Source organism: Schistocerca nitens, chromosome 1, assembly GCF_023898315.1.
Source record: "Schistocerca nitens isolate TAMUIC-IGC-003100 chromosome 1, iqSchNite1.1, whole genome shotgun sequence".
Lineage (NCBI taxonomy): Eukaryota > Metazoa > Arthropoda > Insecta > Orthoptera > Acrididae > Schistocerca > Schistocerca nitens.
The window spans coordinates 713,138,744-713,156,148 of NC_064614.1; the positions used below are offsets into that span (position 1 = coordinate 713,138,744).

General features: G+C 44.0%; 1 protein-coding gene across 1 annotated transcript in view; it reads right to left on the minus strand.

The window, feature by feature from the left end:
• The window catches only part of LOC126196566 (protein sneaky), a 299,090-nt gene that overhangs the window by 252,887 nt on the left and 28,798 nt on the right, over window positions 1-17,405 (minus strand). Inside the window, exon 4 of the mRNA XM_049934577.1 lies at window positions 11,529-11,680. Coding sequence (XP_049790534.1) covers window positions 11,529-11,680 — 152 coding nt within the window. The remainder of the gene's footprint in view (window positions 1-11,528; window positions 11,681-17,405) is intronic.

Consider the following 17,405-nt stretch of genomic DNA (forward strand, 5'->3'; position numbering starts at 1 on the left):
TGCCCACTGGCAGCTAAAGTCATTAATTCATTTGTGTCTTGATTCTTAGTGGCTACAGGATCATAATAGTGCCTGTTCCTTCGGACGTGCCTAAAAGAACAGACGCTACATACATAACTAAGGTTCGTATTTAGGGAGCTATTTAGAAAGAGGATTTCAGCATAGAAAATAAAGTTTCATTTAGTGTGTTTGTAAGTATGATGTTTTTCCTTCCTGTTCTTTTGCCATTTTACGCCAACACCGGGGTAAAATGGTAGATTTAAGTATATCACAATAACCAACAGAATATTTACGATGTAAACTTCATTTGAAACATAAATCCCATAAAAGGCAATAAATTAATCTTAGCACAATATATTAGCACTCCTACCTCTTTTTTCCATTATTATCACAATGATTCTCCATATTTTCTTCTTCAGTTGTAGTCTCTTGGAGCTACTTCTTCCAAAACACGCACCTTATTCTATCCACTTGAGGTCCCGTATTATCACAGTAACACACTAAACATTCATTTATTTTCTCTGTTTTCCGTTTGCTGACAGTACATCCGCTCTTTCTCTTTTTAGGAGTGGGTCGATCCTAGCTAACTCTGTGCGTCAGTATAACAGCGATTTTCTACCTTCGTTCTGAAAAGGGTGTCAGTTTATCACAGGTGAAATGTCTTACAAAGTAATGATTCATTACAGCATCAACGTGGACCTGAAGCGGATGTCACTACTCTTTCTCTTTCTGTTCTTCCGTCCTGCGCGAGCTGTGGAGTCTTACTCTTCGCATCGTCCTAGCTCATCAGCACCGGAAATGCAAGCAGTATTTCTCAACACAGCTTTATAAAACTGAGAAAGCCTCTTCCGGTATAGTTCGCATTTTCCACAGGTACTGGGGTGAGATGCGTAGAAGTGTCACGTGACCAAACATAGCTCAGCATCGTCGAAGGGGACCGATGAACTCGCTGTTTGGTCCTCTCCCCCCAAATCAACCAATCACCGTCGATGGTTGATGAAGGGAAAAACTGAATCTTAATGTACATTCCACATTACTGGATATTCTCAGTTTTCAAACAAAGGAGTGCATAAACTAAAGGTAAAATAATCTCAACGCCAAGAAGGGATTGCGTGACGTAAACGGAAGTTGGTATGAGTGTTTCTACATCTGAAGGACATTTGTTCAAATTCCGCGTCAGTCGCATAAGAGTTGCACTAGTAGTGCAACGACGAGGATGCAAAACAAATTTGTCTTACATACACGCTGCAACGATCGTGAGCGTTAGTTACCTTTGAGACCAGACGTATTGAGCTGATGTTATCAGGAATGCCTTTAAGGCGACAGAGATGCCATTATCAATACATCACTGAGTTTAAACGCGGTCGTGTAATGGGGCTACGAGAAGCTCAGTTTTCATTCTGCGATATTTTGCAGAAAGACTCGGCAGGAATGTAGCCACTGTACATGATTGGTGACAGCGGTTGGCCGGCCGGAGTGGCCGAGCAGTTCTAGGCGCTACAGTCTGGAACCGCGCAACCGCTACGGTCGCAGGTTCGAATCCTGCCTCGGGCATGGATGTGTGTGATGTCCTTAGGTTAGTTAGGTTTAAGTAGTCCTAAGTTCTAGGGGACTAATGACCTCAGAAGTTAAGTCCCATAGTGCTCAGAGCCATTTGAACCATTTGACAGCGGTTGACGGGAATGTACGGTAGCAAGAAGACCGGGCTCCGGACGGCCACGTGGCACTATTGAGAGGAAAGACCATCGTGTTCGGTGTTTCGCTCTGGCGCATCATACTGCCTCTGTAGCAGCAATTTGAGCATCAGTTGGTACCACAGTGACGCAACGAACTACGTGAAATGAATTCGTAGTTGAGGATATGGACAACGATCCACTGTATAATGGAATGACGATAGTGAAAATTTGCGCGGAACGGAGACTCGAAACCGGATTTCTCGCTCTCGCTAGCAGTCGCCTTGCCATTGCGCTATCCGAGCACGACTCACACCCAGACCCAGACTTCCATATGTCGTCGACCATGTGTCTACAACCTGAACTCGTACATCGATTGCGCATATTCCCGTACAGAGGGAGACGCTTTGCTTGAAAGTCGCTTCAGCGCCTAGAACCGCACGGACGATATTGCAGTGCCTGTGTTAATCCCAATTACAATGCAAAGCCAAACGGTAAGGGGATCGCTCGCGATAAGCGGAAAATCCAGATTCGAGACCCTGTCCGGCACAAATTTCCATCGTCGTCATTCCATTATACAGCTAATGATTGTCCATATTCCCAACTCCGAATACATTTCATTTACACTACTGGCCATTAAAATTGCTACACCACGAAGATGACGTGCTACAGACGCGAAATTTAACCGACAGAAAGAAGATGCTATGATATGCAAATGATTAGCTTTTCAGAGCATTCAAACAAGGTTGGCGCCGGTGGCGACACCTACAACGTGCTGACAAGAGGAAAGTTTCCAACCGATTCTTCATACACAAACAGCAGTTGACCGGCGATGCTTGGTGAAACGTGGTTGTGATGCCTCGTGTAAGGAGGAGAAACGCGTACCATCACGTTTCCGACTTTGATAAAGGTCGGATTGTAGCCTATCGCGATTGCGGTTTATCGTATCGCGACATTGCTGCTCGCGTTGGCCGGGATCCCATGACTGTTAGCAGAATATGGAATCGGTGGGTTCAGGAGGGTAATACGGAACGCCGTGCTGGATCCCAACAGCCTCGTATCACTAGCAGTCGAGATGACAGGCATCTTATCCGCATGGCTGTAACGGATCGTGCAGCCACATCTCGACCCCTGAGTCAACAGATGGGGACGTCTGCAAGACAACAACCATCTGCACGAACAGTTAGACGACGTTTGCAGCAGCATGGACTATCAGCTCGGAGATCATGGCTGCGGAGCCGCGCGACCTCTAAGGTCGCAGGTTCGAATCCTGCCTCGGACATGGATGTGTGTGATGTCCTTAGGTTAGTTAGGTTTAAGTAGTTCTAGGTTCTAGAGGAATGATGACCTCAGAAGTTAAGTCACATAGTGCTTAGAGCCATTTTAGCCATGGCTGCGATTACCTTTGGCGCTGCATCACAGACAGGAGCGCCTGCGATGGTGTACTCAACGACGAACCTGGGTGCACGAATGGCAAAACGTCATTTTTTCGGATGAATCCAGGTTCTGTTTACAGCATCATGATGGTCGCATCCGTGTTTGGCGACATCGCGGTGAACGCACATTGGAAGCGTGTATTCGTCATCGCCATACTGGCGTATCACCCGGCGTGATGGTATGGGGTGCCAGTAGTTACACGTCTCGGTCACTTCTTGTTCGCATTGACGGCACTTTGAACAGTGGACGTTACATTTCAGATGTGTTACGACCCGTGGCTCTACCCTTCAGTCGATCCCTACGAAACCTTACATTTCAGCAGGATAATGCAGGACCGCATATTGCAGGTGCTGTACGGGCCTTTCTGGATACAGCAAATGTTTGACTGCTGCCCTGGCCAACACATTCTGCAGATCTCTCACCAATTGAAAACGTCTGGTCAATGGTGGCCGAGCAACTGGCTCGTCACAATATGCCAGCCACTACTCTTCATGAACTGTGGTATCGTGTTGAAGCTGCATGGGCAGCTGTACCTGTACACGCCATCCAAGCTCTGTTTGACTCAATGCCCAGGCGTATCAAGGCCGCTATTACGCCCAGAGGTGGTTGTTCTGGGTACTGATTTCTCAGGATCTATGCACCCAAATTGCGTGAAAATGTAATCACATGTCAGTTCTAGTATAATATATTTGTCCAATGAATACCCGTTTATCATCTGCATTTCTTCTTGGTGTAGTAATTTTAATGGCCAGTAGTGTATTTCATAACGGCTGTAGTCACCATAGGATATACAGCGAACTGTTGCAAATCGGGTACTTGCAGGACAGCTCCGAGCCAGACGCCGTGTAGCGTGCATTCCATTCACTCCAAACCACCTCCATTTGCGACTTCAGTCGTGTCAGGCGAGAGAAGTGTGGGCGCCCGTTGCGTTTTCTGATGAAACTCGTTCTGTCTAGGTGCCAATGATGGCCGTGTGTTGATTAGATGGAGGCCAATAGAGGGCGTGGAAGTAACGTGTCTGCGTGCTAGACACACTGGATCCACATACTGAGGTATGATCTGGGTGGTGATTTCGTATGACAGCAGGAGCGCTCTCAAGGCTATCTCACGCAGCCTGATTGCGAATGCGAGTTTGTACGTCAGTCTGGTGGCCCAAGACGCTTCAACTGGACCTTCTAGTGTCCAAGAAACATTGCCTGGACCACCAATAACAAATGGAGACGAGTAAAAATAATGCACACATGACATCAGTGCAGGAATTTCTTGATATATCGACAGTTCATTATACAACTTATCTGTTTGTATCCATAATCTGTAACTAAATGCCTTCTTTCTTTTCCAGATACATGTGCAATACTCCATATATATTACACACTGATACTTCTATTTAATGTCATGTACCTAATACGTTGCAAACATAACTTGTTAGCCGGCCGGTGTGGCCGTGCGGTTCTAGGCGCTTCAGTCTGGAACTGCGTGACCGCTACGGTCGCAGGTTCGAATCCTGCCTCGGGCATGGATGTGTGTGATGTCCTTAGGTTAGTTAGGTTTAAGTAGTTCTAAGTTCTAGGGGACTGATGACCACAGACGTTAAGTCCTATTGTGCTCAGAGCCATTTGAACCATAACTTGTTAATGTTTTCACCAAACATACTTTCCCATTCAGATGATTCAAAACAACCCCTTTTAAGCGTAATACACCGAAAGGGTAGCGCAGAAATTTTTCGTAATTTTCCCTAACTCTCCCTTTTTATGAGAGAAATGAATGTTACAGACGTCTCTTGTAGGAAATTTAATGTAATTTCACGTGTTGTGGGAGTCGAATTAATAACATGTATATTTTTTGAATTGTAGCGGGTGGGAATGGGCGTTATTGACGTTTCCCCAGAAGGGCCAAAATATAGCTGCTTTTCAGCTCGCTCTAGCGCCGATACCGCCCACTATTCCAAATAATTACGGACACACTACCGGTCAAAACTTGTAGGTCACCTGTCACAATTATGAAATTCTTGTTAAAACAGGGTTTTCGTTTCGAATATTCTATCATATTCCTGTTCTCATAATAACACAAGTAGCCCATAAACATGTAAAGACCGAGCGTCTCTGTTGCAACAACACTGATGTGCCGTTACGTAAGATGGTTCCATACGAAAATGTTTCTTTCCTTCAGCTGTTTGTCTAGCAACCAGTTCGCATTAGTTTACAGTACACTGTGTGCATCAGTTCATTCCATATTACATCCTAATGGTACGGAAGCAGGAGATTGGAATTGAAAATCGTGCTGTAATCGTAGATCTCCATCAGGAAGGCTGTTGTAGCAGGACAATAGCAACAAAACTTAGCGTAGCCAAATCTACAGTGGTGTATACATTGCAGCGATTCAAGCAAACCAGACCAATGCAAGTGTTTTGCGATCTGGTAAACTCCCAGTTTATTTATTTATTCGTATGGCTCACATGCAGTTCAAAATTACAGGTATGTAACATTAATAATACTATATATAAAAGGAATATAAAAATACAAAACTACATATAAAACCAACTAAATGTCAATATCTAGGTTCCTAATCCATATAACAGCAATATCACCAGCTTTCATGAGGTCGCTCCAACTCCCTGGTAGGAACGCAAGGGGCATTCATCTCTTATGTGCTTTATTGTCTGTTTCGGAGTCCCACAGTCACAAACTGTAGACTCTGTAGCACCCCATTTGTAATGAGAGTCTGCGCATCGTCCATGCCCTGTGAGAGCACTGTTCAATTTGACCCACAGATTCCTTTCGAGTTCTATGGTAGCAGTATCACAATTATACTTTTGGAACCACTCACGCTCTTCAGGATTTTCAATAAGAAGACAGCTTTGGTTCCACAGGTCTCTCACCACACTATTACAGGCATCTAGCTCTACTGCCTGGCAGGCTGGAGTGGCCGTGCGGTTCTAGGCGCTACAGTCTGGAGCCGAGCGACCGCTACGGTCGCAGTTTCGAATCCTGCCTCGGGCATGGACGTGTGTGATGTCCTTAGGTTAGTTAGGTTTAATTAGTTCTAAGTTCTAGGCGATTGATGACCTCAGAAGTTAAGTTGCATAGTGTTCAGAGCAATTTGAGCCAATCTTCTGCCTGCCGTTATGGTGGGCTTCTTGAACAGAGTCTATTTCGTCGTAAACTTGGTATGTTTCCCTGTATGGGTAATTCCAGGTTCTGTAGCTTGCGGTATTCCCTAAGCAAGGCCTCGCTTCTGCGGAAGGCGGGTGGATAGGAGGGTTGCGGGTGGATAGATGTTGCTCAGCAGAGGAAGCCACTAAATCGGTGTTAGTCGGATTGCACAGTTACTAACCGCATAGCGTGGTTCAACTGGACGTCGATCAAGTTGGTGTGGCAGCTATTTAGCCACACTGGGGCACAATACTCGGCTCCTGAGAAGATCAGTGCAAAGGATGATGTGCGCTAGGTATTTGCTGAAGCTTCCCATGTCATTCCACACAATTTTTGAATAATATTGTTACGAGTTTTTATCTCCGCATCAGTATTTTCAAAGTGTTTTCTATATGAAAGGGTGCGGTCAAGGGTGACACCAAGGTACTTAGAGTACCTGTTATAGCAAAGAATGTTACCGTTAAGCATCTCTCTGAGCTTCGCATTAGCTTGTTTCTTTGTCAGATGGAGTGCGCATACTTCAGTTTTACTTGTATCTTCCGTGAGAATTGTCTCCGCTCGTCCAAGATCCTTGGTTCTACAAGCAAGAACGATATCGTCTGGGTAGCAGAATTTTGTTGACCTGGTACAGGGAGATGGGAGATACATAGGTTGAATAATAGGAGGGCTAAGGCGGAGCCCTGCGGTAGACCAGTACTTAATTTCCTCTCTTTGGTCACATTTTCTCCCAAGTAAACACGGAAATATCTATTTTTTATCATGGTGTTGATGAGAGTTACAGTTTTTCGGCATCGGATTGTTTTTAGTAAGTTGTATATCATCCCTACTCTCCACACTGTGTCATATGCCGCGGTTAGGTCTACGAACGCGACAGATGTCTTCACGTTTTCTTGGAAACCAGCCTCTATGAAAGTTGTTAGGGCCAGTACCTGGTCGCAGCAACTTCTCTGTGGCCTGAAACCCGTTACTCAGCTGGGATATGTTCCAAGATGAAGCAACTAATTCCGTTATAGATGAGCTTCTCCATCAGTTAATAAGTACAACTCAAAATGGAAATTGGTCTGAAACTTTGAGGGTGGTCGGCTGGTTTACTTGGTTTCAAAATTGCCACTATTTTTGTTCTCTTTAGCTTTAGTGAACTACTATCTAGGATGTTGGAGGAAGAAGTGGACTAGACATTTTTTCCACCATGACGTATGTTTATCAGAAATTCCGGATGTATATTATCCAAACCAGTTGCTTTACCATGTTTAGTTTGTTTCAAGGCTTCATCCAATTCAGTCAACGTAAATGGTGAAGAGAAACTGGATTCGTTTGGACACTCAGTTTTTAAAGAGGTGAGTTCTTGTTTTATTTTAGAATTATGTTGTTTGTCACGGGATGATCTGGGTATTCAACTATATGGTTAGCGATTTGGTAACCTGAAATACCAGTTTTCTGCCAAGCTTATGCAGAAGGCTCCATGCCTTTCTAGTTGAATGTCTGAAGTTTACATTTTCTACCATCTCACACCATCGTACTCTTCTACCAGTATCAAGTTTTTGGAGGAGGTGGTCTGCAATATCGCTGTCGACAGTTTCGCTATACTGTTTATAAAGTTGTTTAAAATGTTCTTTCCAGCCTGGTATATATTCCTTTCTGTACCGACGAGGGATAAACTTCTTGGCAGCAGTAAGAGCAGCCCCGGCGAATCGAGGGTAGTTTTTAGGTTCTGGTGGAATAAAACAGATAAATTTATATTGGTGGTCAGCTAAATTCCGCCAATCAGCCCTGCGGAAATTCCATCTGGGTCGCGGTACAGATCTCGCTATTGGGACAGAGAGCCCCATATCGAGGATTACTGGCCTGTGCTGGCTGCGTGGGAAAGTAGGTATGACCCCTCTGGATACAGGCACTGGGTGCCCTCTGCAGTCCCGAAACATAAAGCAGAGACCGGGTTGTAATCTTTTCTCCGAGCGGCCGATCTGAAAGTTCCAAAATCCTTGGCATCCTATCAAGGTATAGATTTTCATTTTCAGCCCGGTCGTTGAGTGCAGTACCACACTCATTGTCACCTGCACAGTACCAATGACTGTGGTTACTATTAAAATCTCCAGCATAAATCGATGGGTGGGCAGTAATTGGCAGAACATTCAGTGGCCATGACACATTTGGTGGCTTGTAAATATTACATATTTATAATGGACTCCTCCACTTGTGTAGAGACATAATGGGTCTCATTTTCTGTATCTGTCGAAATGAGACGAGCATGCTCCATATTGCTCCTTACATAGGTGGCAACACCATACACAGTGTGATATGTAGCACCCATAAAATCGTAGCCATGGATCCTGCCTCTTCTACGCAGGCCTTCCATAGCTGGAGCATGTGCTTCCTGGATTAGAACTACGTCAATATAATTGTCTACAAGGAGTGTAGACAGGTACTCGCTTTTAGCTCGGCTAATACCTTCTATGTTTAAATAGCATACTCGGATTGAAGGGCCAAGTCCTTTAATCAGCTGATTCCGAAAAGGTCCACTTTTTAAAGCTTTTTGATTTTGATTTGTCTACATGTTTGTAGCCAGGAAATCCAATATCTGGCCTGGCTGCCTATTCGTTCTAGCTCATTTAGCGTTACCCAGGGTGCACGTGTAGTATTCCATTACAAACGCGAGCTAGTTTTTACCCCGACTTCCAGTAATCCTCTCTGTATGACTACCAGTAACATCGTACAGAGAGTATTAGTTCATGTGTGTACAGAGTAAATGTCACAGGACTCCTACCGCACATGAAACACTAAGGAAGTAAATAGTATGCGAGCAGCTCCAGCCTCTGTCTCGACAGTGCAACGACCCCTTCGTGAACAAGGTTTATAGGGTTGCATAGCTGCCAAAAAGCCTTTTATTACGCAAACAAATAAGGTGGCAATCATTAAAGACAGGGGTTTTCATTGCGGCTGGATCTTCTCGTGAAATTTCAGTCACCAACTTTCTTCTCCAAATACGAAAATATTTTGGTGACACCTGTCTTCATAAGGAGAAATGATGACTGTAAAATAGGAGAAATGAGAACTCGCACGGAAAGATTAAAGCGCTCGTTTTTCCCGCGCGCGGCTCGATAGCGGAGCGTTGGAGAAATACGTAGTTTGAAGGTGGTTCGATGAATCCTCTGCCAGGCACTCAATTGTGAATTGCAGAGTAGTCATGTACATGTAGATGTAGCTATAAATGTTGTGAAAAGCCATAGTCCGATTCACTGCCGCGCGGGGTAGCCGCGCGGTCTAGGGCGCGTCGTCACAGTTCGCTCCACCCGTCGGAGGTTCTTCGAGTCCCCCATCGGGCATGGGTGTGTGTATTGTTCTTAGCGTAAGTTAGTTTAAGTTACATTAAGTAGTGTATAAGCCTAGGGACCGATGACCTCAGCAGTTTGGTCCCATACGAACTTACCACAAATTTCCAAATTTTCCTATTCACTACTTCGTATTTCACCCGACGTTTCTGACGACTTCTGCCTGTCACGTGGCCGCGTGGTGTCAGCTCTACACAAACTACAGCGCTACAAAGCGCCTAGCATAACTTTTTTTTTTTACATCCACGTCTACATCTACATGACTACTCTGCAATTCACATTTTAGTGCTTGGCAGAGGGTTCATCGAACCACAATCATACTATCTCTCTACCATTCCACTCCCGAACAGCGCGCGGGAAAAACGAACACCTAAACCTTTCTGTTCGAGCTCTGATTTCTCTTATTTTATTTTGATGATCATTCCTACCTATGTAGGATGGGCTCAACAAAATATTTTCGCATTCGGAAGAGAAAGTTGGTGACTGAAATTTCGTAAATAGATCTCGCCGCGACGAAAAACGTCTTTGCTTTAATGACTTCCATCCCAACTCACGTATCATATCTGCCACACTCTCTCCCCTATTACGTGATAATACGAAACCAGCAGCCCTTTTTTTCACCCTTTCGATGTCCTCCGTCAATCCCACCTGGTAAGGATCCCACACCGCGCAGCAATATTCTAACAGAGGACGAACGAGTGTAGTGTAAGCTGCCTCTTTAGTGGACTTGTTGCACCTTCTAAGTGTCCTGCCAATGAAACGCAACCTTTGGCTCGCCTTCCCCACAATATTATCTATGTGGTCTTTCCAACTGAAGTTGTTCGTAATTTTAACATCCAGGTACTTAGTTGAATTGACAGCCTTGAGAACTGAACTATTTATCGAGTAATCGAATTCCAACAGATTTCTTTTGGAACTCATGTGGATCACCTCACACTTTTCGTTATTTAGCGTCAACTGCCACCTGCCACACCATACAGCAATCTTTTCTAAATCGCTTTGCAACTGATACTGGCCTTCGGATGACCTTACTAGACGGTAAATTACAGCATCATCTGCGAACAACCTAAGAGAACTGCTCAGATTGTCACCCAGGTCATTTATATAGATCAGGAACAGCAGAGGTCCCAGGACGCTTCCCTGGGGAACACCTGATATCACTTCAGTTTTACTCGATGATTTGCCGTCTATTACTACGAACTGCGACCTTCCTGACAGGAAATCACGAATCCAGTCGCACAACTGAGATGATACCCCATAGGCCCGCAGCTTGATTAGAAGTCGCTTGTGAGGCACGGTGTCAAAAGCTTTCCGGAAATCTAGAAATACGGAATCAACTTGAGATCCCCTGTCGATAGCGGCCATTACTTCGTGTGAATAAAGAGCTAGCTGCGTTGCACAAGAACGATGTTTTCTGAAACCATGCTGATTACGTATCAATAGATCGTTCCCTTCGAGGTGATTCACAATGTTTGAATACAGTATATGCTCCAAAACCCTACTGCAAACCGACGTCAATGATATAGGTCTGTAGTTAGATGGATTACTCCTACTCGTACTACCCTTCTTAAACACTGGTTCGACCTGCGCAATTTTTGCAATCTGTAGGTACAGATCTATTGGTGAGCGAGCGGTTGTACATGATTGCTAAGTAGGGAGCTATTGTATCAGCGTAATCTGAAAGGAACCTAATCGGTATACAATCTGGACCTGAAGACTTGCCCGTATCAAGCGATCTGAGTTGCTTCGCAACCCCTAAGGTATCTACTTCTAAGAAACTCATGCAAGCAGCTGTTCGTGTTTCAAATTCTGGAATATTCCATTCGTCTTCCCTGGCGTGAGTAGCATTTTGTCCGGTGATGTGAATTTGCTTAGCGACATCGACTGTTGGATGAAATTGCTAGGTTGTTATCATATAATGGAAGACATGGTGTCACCTCTTCAGGGATGGCCCGCACGCTGTAGGTGACCTTGACGTCCCCGGCGCCCGAGGTGAGTGCGCTGCCCGACCGCTGCAGAGCCCTGTAGCCGTCTCCCAGGCCGGCAGGCACCACCGAGCCCGCCTCGGCGCACCTGTCTCCGCCCAGCGCTGCACACGTGCCGCCAACTCTGCTTGTACACGGCTGAGCCACTTTATTATGGCAGTCCTCTGATTTGGTATCAATAGCAAAAGGACGGATCTGGAACGTGGCTACTGTCTATCATTTACACGAGGAATGCACAGACCGGGACCCACGGGTCGCTGCAGCCCACCTTCATGGCCACATAGAAAACATTTTCCCACACAAGCGGCACACCACTTGCCCCCGTGCCCCCCTCCCTACGCGATCTCTCAGACATTAATTGCACTTTCTTAGGCTCAAAAATCGTGGTTGTGGAAAATATTTGCTTTTTATTTCAAAAAAGTACTACACAAAAATTTCTCTTGTAATGCAACTGGTTAGTGCACCTCTTTTCGTCACGTATTGGAGAGTAGGATTCTCACATGAAACTGATGACATGAGCCAACATTTTTCTGATAACACAACTTAATATTATATAATAGACTAAATGTATTAGCATTTGCGAATATGGACAACTATCAGCTTAACGGAATCACAGCACTGAAAATTTGCACCGGAACGGGTCTCGAACCCGGATTTCCTTCTTATCACGAACGGTCGCCTTATCATTTGGCTCTCTGAGCGCGACTCATGGCCAGACCCAAGCTTCCCATTGCCGTCAACCATGTCTGTACAATCCGTATTCGTACATCCATTATGTATATCCCCGTATGGGGGAGACATGTTACTTGAAAGTTGCTTGCTCGGTGTCGGTGGATAAATACGATAGTGCAGTGCCGCTGTTTTCCGAATTACGATGCAAAGGCATATATGTCCGAAGGAACTTTTCGCGTCGTAATTCTGGATAACACACGCCCTGTAATATCGTATTAATATTATATTTTTCATAATTAGAAATAAAACATGGAATTAACCTGAGATTTACTTTACAGAAAACTTGGTTAATTTTTTTCATACTTCAAATTTTGTAGGAAATTGTAATTATGTTTGATCGTCTCAGTGTCATTCTCTAAATTCTGCTCTATAAAAATTTCAGAATATTTGTTGATGAAGTATAACTATGTATGAAATTCTTTGTGTGTAAAATATCGATGTATTATAAGAGCGCTGAAATGCGACTTCTTGTATTTCTGTTCTTCTTCGAGTCAATAGCTGGGCTGTTACAGCGCAAGTAGTTCTTATGCGATTGGTGCGAGAAGTAATTATGAAGAAGTTACGTTGTTGACATGTTGAAATGAATGGCTTGTGCCGGGACGGAGACCGATTTGCGAAACTATACTGAAATAAGACATGGTGAAATTAAAAAGGAATGACGAAAATATTTAATCATGCTGTGTCCAAATTGTCAAACTTGTAAGAACCTGACCTCACCGCCTAGACAAAAGTATTGTTTTCAGCCTACTATGTTTTCAACAAGCAACATTTTCGACGAAAAGCTGCAAAACCAAGATGAGTACTTTGTTTCAATGATTATTTCGAACTTCTCTCTCACTTAAAATGCCTGCTCTGACTTAGTATTATCATACCTAAAAAAAGTGCAGTTGAGCAACGATTAGGTTTTTTGAAGTAATAGAGAGGGTTTCGTAATACGCCGTAACACAGATAAAGTGCCTAATCTTACGAGAATAGTTTGAAAAGTTCTCGGAATCACCATGAGAGGTCAGCGCTAGAGCAACAAGTGATTACGTGATATTCATTGGACTGTTGCCTGTAAACACGCGCCACGTCAGTGCTCTTGGAAGACAGCTGTGGCGGTGACAAGGTTCTGTTGTTCCCGTGTAGTGATTTGCGAAGATGGAAAAGATCGAGATTCGAGCAGTGATTAAGTACTTCGTAAAAAGAAAGTATGAAAGCAAAGGACGTTCATGCCGATTTCCAGAATACACTGAGGGACTCTGCTCCTTCATACTCAGCTGTTGCCAAGTGGACAAATGAATTTAAATTTGGTCGGGAGAGCTTAGATGATAATCTGCGCAGTGGTCGGCCAAGATGAGTCTATACTCCAGAACTCATTGCAAAAGTGTAAAAAATGGTGATGGAGGATCGCCGATTGAACGTGTGTGAAATTGCTCACGCTTGCCAGATGTCATCTGAAAGGGTATATCACATTTTAACTGAAGAATTAGGAATGAAAAAATTGTCTTCAAGTTGGGTGCCGCGCCTCTTGACGCGCGCGCCGGCCAGAGTGGCCGAGCGGTTCTAAAATGGTTCAAATGGCTCTGAGCACTATGGGACTTAACATCTGAGGTCATCAGTCGCCAAGAACTTAGAACTACTTAAACCTAACTAACATAAGGACATCACACACATCCATGCCCGAGGCAGGATTCGAACCTGCTACCGTAGCGGTCGCGCGGTTCCGGACTGAAGCGCCTAGAACCGCTCGGCTACCAAAGCCGGCGAGCGGTTCTAGGCGCTACAGTCTGGAACCGCGCGACTGCTACGGTCGCAGGTTCGAATCCTGCCTCGGGCATGGATGTGTGTGATGTCCTTAGGTTAGTTAGATTTAAGTAGTTCTAAGTTCTTGGCGACTGATGACCTCAGATGTTAAGTCCCATTGTGCTCAGAGCCATTGACGCGCGCCCGCACACATGTGCCGTCGCCATGGCAATATTACACGAACTAAGGTATGAATTATTGCCACGCCCGCCTTATTCACCTGATATGGATCCGTCAGACTTCCATGTCTTCCTAAAACTGAAAATTTCCTTGGTGGACGAAGATTCACTTCAAACGAAGAAATGATAGCCAGAGTTGACAACTATTTTGCAGGCCTGGAGGAAACTCATTTTCGAGATGGGATCAAGGCACTGGAATATTGTTGGACCAAATGCATTAATCTACAAGGAGACTACATTGAAAAATAAAAAAAAGTATCAGTGATGTAAGTACTTTTTTTCTATTCCATTCCGAGACTTTTTCAAACCACCCTCGTATTCCAGTGCTTCCATTTAAGGTAATTCCTGAGAAAGAACTGTATTGTTCTAGCTTCAAAAAATATGCACTGTTAGTTAAACTGAATGGAGAGAGTAAAAATATAAAATTTCATTTACTTGTTAACAAAGGAGCTCTGCAGTTCCATAAAAGCAACATATTTTACTTTCCATCGGGATAAGCGGGGTAGAAATTCTAGCGATACAGATATCGGTCCTGTCCTAGACAGATCGAATCTACCTTTACGCACCTTTGATACAGCGAGCGACTTAGTATCGCCGATGAAGAAACCCCGTTGTTCTGGAATGGGACTTCTTGGTATCAGCCGTTTACTTTTGCGCGTAAGAGGGTCGAGGAGAAGACCACGTGTGTGCGCGCAGTTCGCGGTACAGAATAAAAGGCATTAATTTGTGGACCTGTAATTATTAATTTGGTCAGAGGATGATGTTAAGTTATGGACTATAAAATAATGGGAATTCTAGATGGGGCACCTGTCAGCAGGCACACGGTTAAGAACGTTTTCGAACTGTGTCGTGTATCCTAGCAACTAAGTTCGCCCTTCAAGCTGTCGTAACCATCAATTCTGATTGCCTATTAGGATTCAGACATCCAAAATACACGAATAAGCTTGGATAAAAGGAGGAGGAACTTACAAAATGTAAAAAATATCCGATTTCATATTGTGCGTTAAATGTAAGACACTGTCTAACAGTGTAAGATATATGTTACGAGTGAAGAAAGAGCGCTATTAAGAATTAAACTACAGAAAATTTGCACAGAAATCACTTGAAAATTGATAAATATGGTCAAACGTTTTACTTAAGCAAGTAGAAAGGAAAATGCAAATTTTTGTGTCATAAGAAAGAGATATTAGCTTGGTGCACAAGTTTGTAGCGTTTTTGTTTTGCATGTCGGTATTCCGGTTGCTATTTGTAGTGCGTTGTTGTTAGTTGAGTCTACGTATTGTCGTTTTGTCATTTGGATAAAGTGACTAGCGCTGTGGACGCTAGAAAGTGGAGTGGCAAGTTGAAAAATCGTGACATTTCCGATATATTCTTCTGTTTGAGTTCATGGAGGGTTGAGAGAAAAAAACAGGGAGCCAGAAACATTTGCTCCGTGCATGGGGATAGAACATGGTAAAAAAATGGCTTTTTCGTTTTAAGGAGGATCATTTTGAGATTAGTGACTCCACATCCAATAAGACTTCTGGGATTTAATGAAGATCTTTTAAACGCCTTAATCCACAATGACCCACATCAGCGTATCAAGAACTGATGAACTGTGATCGTTCCACCATCGTGCGACGTTTGCATGCAGTGGGGAAGGTTCAAAAATCGGATATATGGGAACCGCATACTCTAAGCCAAAAAAACAAAAATCAGCAGGTGGCCGTACGTGCATCCCTGCTTACTCGTCATCAATTGACTCGTGAACAACACCGACCATTCCGATTCTGTATCGTTACTGGTGGTGATAAATGGTGTCTTTACGCTAACATAACAAAAAGAAAGAAATGGTTGAGCCCAAACAATACCTGCACAAAGACCTGCGCGTATGCACGAAAGTTGATGTTGTGCATCTGGTGGAACAGCGACAGTATGGTCTACTACGAATTGCTTCCCCGAGTTTTAACCATCACTACTGAAGTTTACTGTCAACAACTGAGACGTCTTGTAGACGCAACCGAGTAACAACGACCAGGAAGTCTGCGTGAAGTAATGCTATGCACGATAACGCCCGCCCGCATTGTGCTAAAATCACAAAAAACACCATACAAGAGTTGAGTTGAGAAGTCATTCCTCACACACTTATTCATCTGATCTTGCGCCCTCAGATTTTCGCCTTTTCCTCTCTCTATCTAACAACCTTCAAATAACTTCCATTCCAGATGAAACAGCACTGCGAACACTGCGCCTCAAAACCACGTGATTCTAGAGTCGCGGAATCGAGAATTTACCCCAGCGTTGGCAGACTGTTATAAATAGTGAAGAAGAATATATTCTTGATGATTGGAGTCTCTGTTATCTGTATCTGTTGTGTTTCTTAAACTTATGGAAAAACGCTATGAACTTATCTATCAACGTAGTATAGTCCATTAACACAGTCATGTATAGTTCTTACAGTTGTTCAGCGCTTGTACTGACAATTTTACCCTTGGATAAAAGCATCAGGGCTACAACGAAATTTTTCTATCCTTTAACTTCGCAAATTCTTTCAAACTCTAATCTGAATCGACTGACTTCAAGCTATTGGTTTGAGTGGATGAGGTTGATAGACCACAGAGTCATTCTTGAAGAAGCGTTTACCTGAAGTATGATACAGACATCAGTGGCGGCTCGTAACAAAACATCAGTAATTATTACATCCTGTTTACAAATTTCGCGATTTCAGCTCGACGCCTCAAACACCCTTTTTATGTCGCTTGTGCCTTGAACTGGCTCTACTGTCAATGACCAGTTGGCGGCCCGCCCTCCGATCGTTCTAACGGCAACTCTTACGCCATGTTATTTCTAAACCTGCATATTCGCGCAACAGCGCAGTCGCAGCATCAGGACACGAAGGCGTGCCTGCTGGGAACGACATCATTTAGTCGTGAGTGAGTCCTCCATCTACTGGCTCATTGTAGTTTGGTCAACTTTCTGCATAGGTAAGCTGAGTGACTACGGAATTCCGCAGAATTGCGTTTTCGGAAATTTCCCATGTGCGAAAAATTCCGTATCCTATTCGTCTACAAATGAGGAAGCGTGCATTAAAGCAAATGTATCGTCTCTAACAATAAATGAAAGGGACGAAAATGTGCAAGTTGCCTAGTGTACC